This window comes from Calidris pugnax, unplaced genomic scaffold (assembly GCF_001431845.1).
Source record: "Calidris pugnax isolate Ruff unplaced genomic scaffold, ASM143184v1 scaffold7, whole genome shotgun sequence".
NCBI classification, from domain to species: Eukaryota; Metazoa; Chordata; class Aves; order Charadriiformes; family Scolopacidae; genus Calidris; species Calidris pugnax.
The window spans coordinates 1,812,573-1,824,788 of record NW_015090762.1 but is presented as its reverse complement, the minus strand read 5'-3'; the positions used below and the strand labels follow the sequence as shown (position 1 = coordinate 1,824,788).

Sequence of the window (12,216 nt, the reverse complement as noted above, 5' to 3'; positions counted from 1 at the left end):
CGCCTCCCCCGGCGGAAGGGCGGGGGCCCGGCGCGGCGGCTGCGGGGAGCGCCCCGGGGGCCCGGCAGCTCCGAGACCCCGGGGCGGGGATGCTGCCCAGGGCAGCGCCGGCACCGGCACCGGCCGCGTCCCCAGCGGAGCCGGGGGCGGAGGTTGGGGTAACGGGGGAGAAGCCCCCCCCGGCCCCGCGGAGGGGCTGACAAACTGGGTGCCTGGGGGGGCGGCGGTGGCGCCCGGGGGGGGGGGGGGGGGGACGTGCTGGGACGAGCGCTGGGGCCTGAGCCACCGGCGAGGGACCAGTTACCCCAGAGCCCGGCTGCTGGATGCGGCTCTGAGCGAGGGGCTGAGACCCTGCTCCTCTGCTCCGCAGCTACTCCAAGGAGGAACCTGCCTCTACCCCCTGTGCTCTGCTGCCTGGAGGACAGGGACCTCCTCTGCACTCAGGTGTTTGTCAGGATGGAGCAGAGGGGAAGGAGAAAGGACCCAGGGAACTACCGGCCAATTAGTCTCATCTCTGTCCCTGGGAAAATAAGGGAGCGACTCGTTCTGGATGTCATCTCCAAACACACGAAAGATCAACAAGTTATTGGAAGTGGTCCACATGGATTTACCAAGGATAAATCATGCTTGACCAATCTGATAGCCTTCTATGACGCTCTAACTGGATGGCTGGATGAGGGGAGAGCAGCAGATGCCATCTACCTTGACTTCAGCAAGGCTTTTGACACTGTCTCCCATAACATCCCGATTAGAAAATGAAGGCAGTGTGGGCTGGATGAGGGGGCAGTGAGGTGGACTGAGTCCTGGCTGTGCGACAGAACTCAGAGGGTTGTCCTTAATGGAGCAGGGTCAAGTTGGAGGCCTGTAACCAGCGGTGTCCCCCAGGGGTCCATACTCGGCCCAGTCCTGTTCAACTTATTCATCAACGACCCAGACGAGGGGACAGAGCGTATCCTCATCAAGTTCGCTGATGATACCAAACTGGGAGGGCTGGCCGACACTCCAGAGGGCTGTGCCGCCATCCAGCGTGACCTGGACAGGCTGGGGAGCTGGGCAGAGAAGAACCTGATGAGGTTCAGCAAGGGCAAATGTAGGGTCCTGCACCTGGGGAGGAAGAACCCCAGGCACCAGTATAGGTTAGGGGTGGATCTTCTGGGAAGCAGTTCTGAGGAGGAGGATCTGGGGGTCCTGGTGGATGGCAAACTCTCCAGGAGCCAGCAATGTGTCCTTGTGGCCAAGAGGCCAATGGGATCCTAGGGCTGCGTAGGGAAGAGTGTGGCCAGGAGGTGGAGGGAGGGCATTCTGCCCCTCTGCTCTGCACTGGGGAGGCCACAACTGGAATCCTGCCTCCAGTTCTGGGCTCTCCAGTTCAAGAGAGACAGGGAACTGCTGGAGAGAGTCCAGTGTAGGGCAACAAAGATGATGGAGGGATTGGAGCATCTCCCTGCTGAGGAAAGGCTGAGAGAGCTGGGGCTCTTGAGCCTGGAGAAGAGAAGGCTGAGGGGAGACCTTATCTATGTTTACAAGTACCTGAAGGGTGGGTTGAAGGAGGATGGAGACGGACTCTTCGGTGGTTCCCAGTGACAGGACGAGGGGCAACGGGCACAAGCTGGACCATGGGAAGTTCCACTCCAATGTGAGGAAGAACCTCTTTGGGGTGAGGTTCCAGAGCCCTGGGACAGGCTGCAGGGAGGGTGTGGAGTCCCCTTCTCTGGAGATCTTCAAGCCCCGCCTGGATGCTCCTGAGCGATGTGCTCTGGGCAGCCCTGCTTTGGCAGGGAGTTGGACTGGATGGTCTCTAGAGGTCCCTTCCAGCTCCGACAATTCCGTGATTCCATGGCTGGAGGGGCAGCAGTGGAAGGGGAACTCTTGAACAGGCCTATCCAGCTCGGGGTCCTGCAGCCCAGGGCAAGAGCACAAAACCTGAGTGAAAGCATGTGGTGCTTCCACCTGGCTCCAAGCCCCTGCAACTCAGTGAAGTGGAATCACCTCCATCTGTAACCTGAAAGGCTTTTTTTTTTTTCCAGAAGCTTCTCACCTCCTCTTGAGCCAACATAAACCTTCTGCTTCTCCAGCCTTCTGTGGCAAGGATTCAAGGAGTCACCTGCTCCACCTAAACCTGCCTTTTACAGGCTTCATGTAACACTCCAGCTCTCGTGTTTGAAGAGAGTGAAGTCCCTTTCCATGCCACCTCTAGTTTTATCTCTACCCTGTCCCCTCTTGGTCACCTCGTTTTCAGATAGAGGAGTCCAGCTTGGCTGGAAAGTGGTCCAGATCTCTGGTGTCCCCAGGGCCTTTGCATTCCAGCTCTCCTGCACCCTTCTTGGGATGAGGGGACCTGTGTTTGGGTGCTGGTGCACCAGTGATTTCACAGGAGAAAAATGTTTTTAATTTTCTCTGCTCCCTTCCTAATGTCCTATTTGATTTTCCGATGGCTACTGAGCACTAAAGCTGATGTTTCCAAGGACCCATCAGTCACCAGCCCAAATGTTCACGCCTGAATGGTAATGGTCAACTTTGGAACACACCGTGCAACACCAAGGGCTCCCACCTGCATAAATTCACCCTTAGCCACGCTGAATTGACCTCCCTATGTGGAGAGGGCCTCGCTATCCTCCTCGTCAGCCCAAGTATAGAAAAAGGAAGCAGGAAACAGGACTTTTCCCTTTCTACCACCCATCATTCGCCTTCCTCCAGCTCATGGGTGAATACAGGGCTGGTACAGAGCTGTAGCTCTCCCTTTGGTCACCTCACACCAGAATGGGGAACTCCATTCTCTCATGCATCCCCTTTCCACGTTGCTTCTGGCTCACAAGGAGACTTGGGCCGGAACTCGAGGTCCAGCTCCGTGGGTGGCTGAAGCCGCCTGAGCTGCCACCAAAGGGGTCCCCAACTGCCGAGGAGCTGAGACAGCCAAAATCTGGTAAGCCTTCGCAGCCCTTCCAGCTCCTTTGGATCACTCGCCCCAGGTCCAACCCCAGCCCAGCCGTCACCAGCAATAACACAACTGTGGTGGCACGGGCACAGCCAGGGCTGGAGGAACGTGTCATCCCCAGTGACACAAAGGCACTGGCTTGGAAAAGTATCTGTTTATCTCAGTGTGGTACCAGCCATCAATGCTTTTGGGAGGGGGGGAGCTGAGCAAGCTTTCCTGCACTGAAATGCTCCCAGATCATCAGCTATCCCAGATTCCCTTAAAAGAACCTTTCCCACTAGTTAACCACTTCTGTCCACCCTGCTGCTCTCCACCTTGCATGGAAAGCCCTTCTGGAACACAACCTGACCACATGCATGGAAAATTTCAGCTTGGATGGGCTGCCTGGCAGAGCTGTCCCCAACCAGATGGTGGAAGTGAGACACCCGAGAGCTACCGCTGTCATGACAGTGCCAGAGCAGCTCCCGGCAGCCCCTGGCACCAACTGTCCCTGGCACAGATGGCGGCGGAGATGGCAGGGACCAGCTCTCCTGGATCATGGGGAGCTCTGGACCAAGGTGGGCTCCACTGTCAGTGGCACAGGGCAGGGAACCCTCTGGCAGCCCCCTGACCCGCTTGCATGAGCTGCCCCCCAGCTTCTCCAGCCACACGTCAGCTCCACCACTGCTCCAGCAACGCAAGAGAGCTTGTGTCAAAGAAAGGGGGTCCTCCTGGGAGGCAGTGCTACCCCCAGCACCCTGGCAGTCAGTCTCCTTTCCTGCAATAGGATCCTTCATTCATCCCTGCCTTGCTCATCCTCACCTCAGGAAGCAATTTCGTTGCCAGTAGCTCTGGCTACACGCAGAGGAACACGGATGCCTCCTTCACCTGAAGAGCACCAGAGACTGCTGTGTCTGGATGTGTCCTCGGGGGAAGGATGAAGGTGTCTCCAGAGGGGCATGTTGCCCACTCTGCTCCTTGCCATTTTAGCAGGGCTCCCAGACGAGGGCCAAGTGGTGACAGAGCTCAAGGTGGTTCCTGGGCAGGTGCCACATCAGCCCACTTTCCAGCCGGGAATATTCATCCAAGAGGTGGAAACCCAGCAAGAGCAACACCTTGTCTCCAGCTGCTGAACCACGGGAGCAGGTTCCTGCAGGGAGGAAACACCCACCCCTGATGGCAACAGGAAGGGGTCTCAGCCCCGAACTTGCAAAAGCCTCATTGGTCTTTGTAGCTGCTGATTTTCAGTGTGTTCATCTACAGTCGTGGGCAACCCCTCCATGGCCACCTCTCCCTACCAAGGGAGGTGCCAAAAGGCACCACAAACTCTTCTAGCACCTTTGCAGGGTTCCATACCTCAGCTGGTTCTCCAGCCATCAGCTCTGGAAATGACAGAAAACCCTTAAACAGTGTCTCAGGTGTAACCAAAGCCCTTCAACACATGATGGCCCAGGTCTTTGAGCCACCCCCAACAGCTTCTCCAACTTGATCTTCATCCGTGAGGAGCAGAACTGCTCACAGGCTCCCCCTTGCACCATCCTGCTTCACACCAGCACATTTCTTACACACTTGAAGTGATCTTTGACCAAGTTTTCAGCAACTGCCCCCAACTTCTGCTGTGCACCGAGTGCTGGGGATGGGAGTCAGGCTCTTGGGGTCATCAGCTCAGCCCTGAAAGGTCTCACAAACACTCAAGGTTGTGTCCCGTCCTGCCCCCCAGCTTTAATCTAATGCCCCCCATAACCCCACACTCATCAAGCAGGGATGGGACAACTGTATTTTATTTCTCTCCATTTGGAAACTGGTTTAAAGTAACAAAGCAAAAGCTCTCAGGCCTTCTCTGTGATCCAAGCCGGGTGGGCACACTGTGAATGTCACAGTCCAGCAATGCCGGGGCAGAGGCCTGAAATCCTCCTTTAACCAAGCCAATGCTGACATCTGCCTGCAGGTCTCTCTGGGAAGGGTCTGCATGTTGAAGAGGATGTTTCTGCCTCAACACACATGGAAGCATCTTCCTGTAGATAAACCTTGGACTTTTTTCCCCCAGCTGCCAACCACCTCCCATGGCGTGGTGGCACCGGACAGTGAGTTCACTTTGCTGCCCTGTCCCGTAGGACAGGAACTCCCCTCTGCCATCCCCTGCCAGAGACACTGGCTCCTCCTCCTTGAATGGGAAGAGGAGACTGCAATTTGGAGACCACATTGCTCAGCTTGATTCACCTCAATGCAGGGGGCACCCACCTACCGCCGGGCTGGGTTTGGTGCCTGCCCTGGTCTCTCTTGGCTCAGAGCAGCCTCACGGCCACCGCGGCGGCAGAGAAATGCCCTCTGTCATCGCAGCGAGACGTGCCACACGTGTCTCCCTCCAAGGACCGGAGAGGTAGCCTGGTCCTCCCCAACCACCCCCTGCGCCACGGCTCGGCTCCAAGGTTATCTGCGGGCCTCAGCTCTGTCCCCTACAGCCAGTACCCTCTGCCTAACACAACATAAAGCAAATGCATGAACGGCCTATAGTTTAGAGGGAAGTCAGAAGAACATGCTGGAAAGCAAACAGCAGATTCGCTTGTTCAGGAAAAAGCCTTCTCAGACTCAGACTCCTTCTGTTGTAACTTCCGAATCAGTTCCAGTAAATTCATCTGTAAAGTCAGCTCCTGCAAAGAGAGAGAGAGACAGATTTTTGCAAAAATAAGATGCTGCCATTCCCTGCTGCAGGAAGCAGAAGGGACTGGTTTGTACCACCCACTCAAGAGCTACAATCTTCTGGGACCAAAAGAAAAAACATGCAAATACAAAAGAAAGCCTTCATCTTGTTTAAGCATTTCTATAAAACACAGGCAGTAGTATCTTCAGAGATCTGACACAAACTGCAGCAGCCTTGGGAATCCCAGGGCTTTTACGATTCATTAAGGATTCAGAAAGGTTCTTTCTTCTTGACCATGATTTAGTGATTAACACAGCCAGGACCAGCCAGTTCTGCAGGTTTCCCCTTCTGAAGCAGACCCCAGGAGCGGGGCCACAGCAACCCTTCGCACACACAGAGCCACCCACCCCAGAGTGAGCTCTCCAGGTGGGCACAGCCCACTCCCCTCAACCTTCAGCAGCATTTTCATCACCCCCATCCTTTTCCAGCACAGGAGGGATCGCTTTGGGCGCTAAGTGCAACACGCTGCTCTGGTGGTGTATCAAATTCCCTGTAAGTATTTGATTCCCCTTCAAAAACTCCCTTTTCTGTGACTGGATTCCAAGGAAGATATCATCCCCTGTAGTCATCACCCTCAGCTGATGGTTTCCTTGTCATCTGCTTGTTCTTTAGCTACATTTAGCTCACAAGCCAGTTAGCACAGAAACGACCTGGTGAAGGAGCTAATTCAGAGACCCCTGTTCTGTGACTCAGGCTTGCAGACGTTACATTATGGAAATATTTTTACAAAAACAGATTTTTAGACCAATGGCAGGCATTTTATACAACAGACTGAAAGGAAACACAGCAACTGATGGGAAACGCACAGAAAACAGATTCCAGCAGTGATTTCTTACACGATGGTGGGATTTACAGGTACCGAGCCAAGGTCTGGGTCTGGTTTGCCAGCTATCGTAAAGGCAAACATAAAAAAACCCAGCAAATAGGAACCCTGTTAAGAGTTATTACTTACAGAAATAACATAAAAAGCAGGGTCGGGAAGGGAGAGAACGAACTGTTCGTTACGCAGATGAGGAACAGCAACACAGGAAAAATAAGAGGCTTGTTCAAGGCTACACAACCAGGAATCATGTGGGCTTTAGGAAATGCCTGTTAAACTAAGTTAGTTTAAGCAGTCTGTTCTCACTAGTAGGTCTTTATCAAAGTAAAATTTAATCAGCTGAAAAAACACAGTTAAGAACAGCCCGTTTCTGCATTCCCTGCAAACTTCTGTGGCAATACAAATTCTATTTTTTCATTCCTGCGGTGGTGTTAAGACAACAGAGAACAACCCAGGCGACTGCTCACAAGTTTTAAGAGCAGATGCACTGGGGAAACCAAGAACAATTTTCTAATCCCAGTCTAAGATCATCATCTCCAGTAAATCACATGCAGGAATTAACAAAATGCCTAATAAAAAGAATTCCTGAAGGCAATTTGTACAGCTAAGCTAGGTACAAAAGCTATAAACCTACGCAGCCCCTTATTTTAGTATGATTCAGAGCTGTTCAAGAGTCACGGGGCTGCAGGCGGTTTGCACAGCGCTGCTTCCTTCCACAGGGGGAAAACACTGCGGAGAGGTGGGGATGTTGCCCCATGCAATGGATTTCTGCTCCTCTCTTGAGAACCTGGTACTAGGTTCTGCCCAGGACACGCTGCCCATCTGCAGATGAGCCAAGGACAGACTATTCTTTCTGACCCAGCGATTCAGAACTCATTAAAAGCAAGACTTTTTTTTTTTTTTAAACAAACAAAATATATTAACACAAGAGTAGTGGCAGATCTTACACTCACTGCCTAAACACCCACCTGTGGGTTGGTGGTGATGTAGAAGCCAGACACCCCAGCCTTCTCCAACGTGCTCTGTTGGTCTATCACTTTTTGGTCCAGTTCCAAGACTATCTTCTCATCCATCATTCGCTGTTCCTCTCGAATTCGTTGCTCCACAGCCTGAAAAAGGTAAGAGCCAATGGATGAAAAAAAAAAGTCACTCTCCCCCTCTACTCTGCACTGGGGAGGCCACAACTGGAATACTGCATCCAGTTCTGGGCTCCCCAGTTCAAGAGGGACAGGGAAGTACTGGAGAGAGTCCAGCGTAGGGCTACAAAGATGATTCAAGGATTGGAGCATCTCCCTTATGAGGAAAGACTGAGAGAGCTGGGACTCTTTAGTCTGGAGAAGAGAAGGCTGAGGGGAGACCTTATCAATGCCTACAAGTATCTCAAGGGTGGGTTGAAGGAGGAGGGAACCAGACTCTTTTCAGTGGTTCCCAGTGAGAGGGCGAGGGGCAACGGGCACAAGTTGGAACAGAAGAGGTTCCACTCAAATATGAGGAGAAACTTCTTCACGGTGAGGGTGACAGAGCCCTGGAACAGGCTGCCCAGGGAGGGTGTGGAGTCTCCTTCCTTGGAGATTTTCAAGACCCGCCTGGATGCTCCTGAGTAACATGATCTGACAAGCTCTAGGCAATCCTGCTTCAGCAGGGGAGTTGGACTAGATGATCTCTATGGTCCCTTCCAACCCTAAAAATTCAGTGAAATAGAAAAAAAAGAAGTGGAATATCTGCCTTGGTCTTTTTTCCACCTCTGAAACCAAAGCGTGACTGGACCCTGAAGGGCAGCAGGGCCAGCAAAGCACCCCCAGCCCTCGCCTCCTGCCATGCCCCATGGCGAGCTACTACTGAGACAGCGCAGGGAAAGCACTGGGACCAGCCTCTGTTCTGTGTGTTTGGAGGTGCCAGGAGAGACCATGAGCAACAGATCAGTATCTGAAGGACTTCTCCTGACGAGCCAACCTCCGAGCAGCAGCTTCTGGCTGAGCACTCCACCAGCACGGGCTCCAAAGAAGTCAGCAGTCCAAGAATCCCCCTCCCAGGGCTGGTGAGGCTGATGAAAGACTTGGAGGAGTAACACAGGCCACCGAAGCTCACCAAGGTGCCAGCTCGGACACCTTCCTAAGCCTCCATGTTCCTCGGACACTAACATACAGAGCTGGAGTTGTAAATCACACCCAGACTCCATTTATTCACCAAAAGATCCAAACTCCTCAAAAACCTAACCTTGCCACTGGAAAGCTAGTTTATTTTGTATTAACAACATCACACTGAAGTCCCTACAGCATGCTGGGGCTCTATTTTGGGCAGACTGAGAACATTACCAAATGAGGACTTTGCAAAAGAGCCCCAAGCAGGAGAACACAGCCCCTCCTGCCTTGCCAACATCTGCCTGAAGCTCAGCAGAAACCTCTGCACTGCTCCTCTGAAGAAGAAACAAGAGCACAGGGACTGTTTGCTCCATCAGAGGGACGTTGGCCATCAGAAGTGGTGGGGATGTTCCAGGAGCACTCGCACGTTCTGCTGGCTGCAGAAAGGGACACTGCTTCTCAGCTCTGGAGGAAACCTCAACCTACCAAGAACTGCTGGAGAGGGGAGAAGAGAGCAGAAGGACTGCAGGGAACAATGAGAGCCCAGCTCAGATAAAAAGCCACGTGTGTGTGGAGGCGAAGGAACACAACCTCACCAGGCTGCACTGAGCAGGACACCGGGGAAGTCAGGAAGCACCAAGCCCCATCTAAATACAAAGGAAGGGTCCTTCTCCTCCAATAAATGAATGGCACAAGTTTCAACATTCCACTTGTGCAGCTCTGCCCCTTTGTAACACAGCAAACAGAGGCAGGTGTCGAGCTGGAAATATTCACAGGGGTACATTATCCTCACTGCACAGCCAGGGAGAAGTCACAACCCCTGGGATTTCTTGTGCCAGTAGCTGGTGGTTTACAAGAGCTGGGCAGGTTCATCCCAGAGAGAAGCCAGAAGCCTGTGCGCTGCTACGAGTCCTGGGGAAAAATCAGGAATTTGAATGACAGAGGTCTCAGTCCTGAACAGTCTGGAAAAGAGCCAAGGTCTGTCCACAGCACGGACATACTAGTCTGCAAAAGATCTGACCAAAACCAAGAGCAATTATTACTTACATGGAGCAGGAGCTACCTCCTGTAACCTTTCTTGGATGTACAGCAGTCAAGTAGCATCTCACATTTTTAATTAAGTCCATAGGTTTGGGAAAGCTTTGCAGAACTACATGCTATTAAGGAGCACTGTGATCCACCAAGATTACTGTACTTCAGCTGCTCCACAGAAACACTCAGAGCAGCATCTGATTAGAATCAATGTGAATAAATTCAAGGCAACTTAAGTTTCAATAAAAGGGAAGGTAGAGGGACTAATTGTCTCCTTCTGTATGGGATGCTAATGAAACTAAGAAAGCTCTGTCCTTACACGTTCTTCAGTCTAGAGGTTCATGCTCTTTGTAGAAGATACGAAGGACTCAAACCCCTTGTTTCCCAAAAACTTTCCTTCCTCTTTGGGAGGAAAGAGACACCGCACCATCATCCCCTCCATTTACTGTGCTGGAGGAGTGACTCTCTGGGTTTTAAGTGTCTGGGGCTGGCACCTGACTCCGGGCTACAGAAAAGTGCTAAAATCCTGGAGAAAAGTAAGGTTTAAACACAAGTGTTTGCTTCAGCTCTGGTGGCTGGTGACCCTGTATGATGGGCAAAGCTTTTTTTAAAAGCGTCCACTAGGAAGCCAAACACCTAAAAACTTCATCTTGTATTACCGCCCCGGGAGCCCATTCCCAAGCTCTCTCATGGGAGCTGCTCTTCCAAACCTTTAACCACAGAGGGCAGCTCGATTGACCATCTCAGTAACAACTGGTATGTGTCTAATCTCAGGTTAGGTTGATGGCTGGACTAAGTGATCTTAAAGGTCCCTTCCAACCTGGACAATTCTGTGATTCTATGATCTATGTCTGAAATGCTCTGCAGCAGAAATATCAAAGCATAAAAAGGGAAGAAGTAACTCCAGTAACTTCTGGCAAAGGAAAAGAGAATAAAGGCAGAAGGAAAGTAGCAGGATCACAGAATCTTCACAGTTGGAAGGGACCTTTGAGATCATCGAGTCCAACCATACACACACACACAAAACAAACCAAACCAAAACAAAAAACCCAACCAAACCACAACACAAAACAAAACACCCAACCCAACAATCTCAGCCACAAGAGCAAGCCCTGAAGTGACACATCTACACATTTCTTAAATACCTCCAGGGATGGTGACTCCACCACCTCCCTGGGCAGGCTGTGCCAGGGCCTGACCACCCTCTCAGTAAAGTCATTCTTCCCAATATCTAATCTAAACCTCCCCTGCCCCAACTTCAGACCATTTCCTCTGGTCCTGTCATTATTCCCTTGGGAGAAGAGGCCAACCCCCACCTCTCTACACCCTCCTTTCAGGGAGTTGGAGAGGGCAATGAGGTCTCCCCTCAGCCTCCTCTTCTCCAAACTAAACATGCCCAGTTCCCTCAGCCTCTCCTCGTGTGACTTGTTCTCCAGACCCCTCACCAGCTTGGTGGCTCTCCTCTGGACACGCTCCAGCGCTTCAGGATGTAGGAAGAAGTTGCATATCATGTAAGACAAGGAGAAATGACATATATATGGTCTACTTAATGAGCAAAGACAATATTGGAAATGCTTTAAAACAGGTAATGTAGCTTATTACTTGCTGCAAGTCTAATTTACTCAGAGACAGAAGTAATGGGGATAGCTCACAGAGGTCCTGCCTGGCTTTAGTCACCTTGATGGGAAATGAGGGATGTGGGAATACCAAGATGAAAGATCCAAGAGTGACTGCTGACACGGTGCTTGTCACAGGTAAAGGTCAGAAAAGAGCCTGTGTTTAAACAGTTATCTGTTTGCCTTATGTGGAGTAAAGTAACTTCCCCTGTAAACTCCATCGACTAATGGAACTAGCTACTTGCAATTTCCTCTACATTATAAATCTGCCTCTATCTTATCACCAAAGTAGAGATAAGACCTTTGGGACTGAACCTACCGCTCGTGTCGAAGTGCCTTGGGATGCTCACAGAAACTACTTCCATGCTTAGGTATCTCAACGTAGTTCCTCCTTATCAGTGCTACTAAGTAAAATCTGAATTTTTCTGAGTAATCTCTGCTTACTACTTGCTATGATGTAATGGCAGGTTTCACGTACCTTCTCTGTGTTCTCTATCAACTTGCTCTCTATCCATACACAGGCTTCAGCCTGTCTTATAGCAAAGACTCATTAGAGCATCAGTCTCCTTGGTGGGAGGGGTACTCCTGAACTTCTGCAATTCCCAGATCATGCCTGGACCGCAGCCATCCTAGATGGCAAGAGCCTGCCCCCCCCCACTCTTAGGAGGTGGACAAAGGGTAGAACATGAAGAGTTGACCCCCAATTAGGAGTGGGGAACCTCAGCCTGTGCTAACCAGGCCAGACAGGACGGCTGATGGCTCCCAAGATTGCCAGGGGGGCAGGGAACATGACCACTTAAACCCTCTGGAGATGCAGGGATGCTCCTGCAGCAAAGGGGCTGTGTCCTCCCTCTAGGTAAGGGACCCGGCCGGGCCCCCCCTCACCTCCATCTCCCGCTGCTGGGCGGCGCGGAGGAGCGGCAGGTTGTGGGGGCGGCAGCACTGCTGGGCCTCCTTGTGCCGGTGGAACAGCTCCTGCTTCAGCCCTGCAGGGACAGGCTGCAGGTCAGGGCACGGCACCGCCATGGCCCCCCTGCCCTGCCACCGTCCCC

At 52.1% G+C, this 12,216-nt stretch overlaps 1 protein-coding gene across 1 annotated transcript; it reads right to left on the bottom strand.

Moving 5' to 3' along the window:
- Window positions 1-4,677: 4,677 nt before the first annotated feature.
- Window positions 4,678-12,202, bottom strand: DGCR6L (DiGeorge syndrome critical region gene 6-like). The gene is made up of 3 exons (XM_014941129.1): window positions 12,050-12,202; window positions 7,404-7,544; window positions 4,678-5,565 (listed from the first exon to the last, which is right to left on the bottom strand). Exons 1-3 carry the CDS (start codon window positions 12,188-12,190, stop codon window positions 5,482-5,484), a joined length of 366 nt encoding a protein of 121 aa, XP_014796615.1. The 5' UTR covers window positions 12,191-12,202; the 3' UTR covers window positions 4,678-5,481.
- Window positions 12,203-12,216: the final 14 nt, after the last annotated feature.

Bases quoted from the DNA above. Each gene is read 5' to 3' on its own strand.
- DGCR6L (XM_014941129.1), bottom strand. From the start codon at position 12,190: ATGGCGGTGCCGTGCCCTGACCTGCAGCCTGTCCCTGCAGGGCTGAAG. The intron at 7,545-12,049 runs GTGAGGGGGGGC...TACCTTTTTCAG, and splicing joins CCCAGCAGCGGGAGATGGAG to GCTGTGGAGCAACGAATTCG. The intron at 5,566-7,403 runs GTGGGTGTTTAG...CTCTCTTTGCAG, and splicing joins ACATCACCACCAACCCACAG to GAGCTGACTTTACAGATGAA.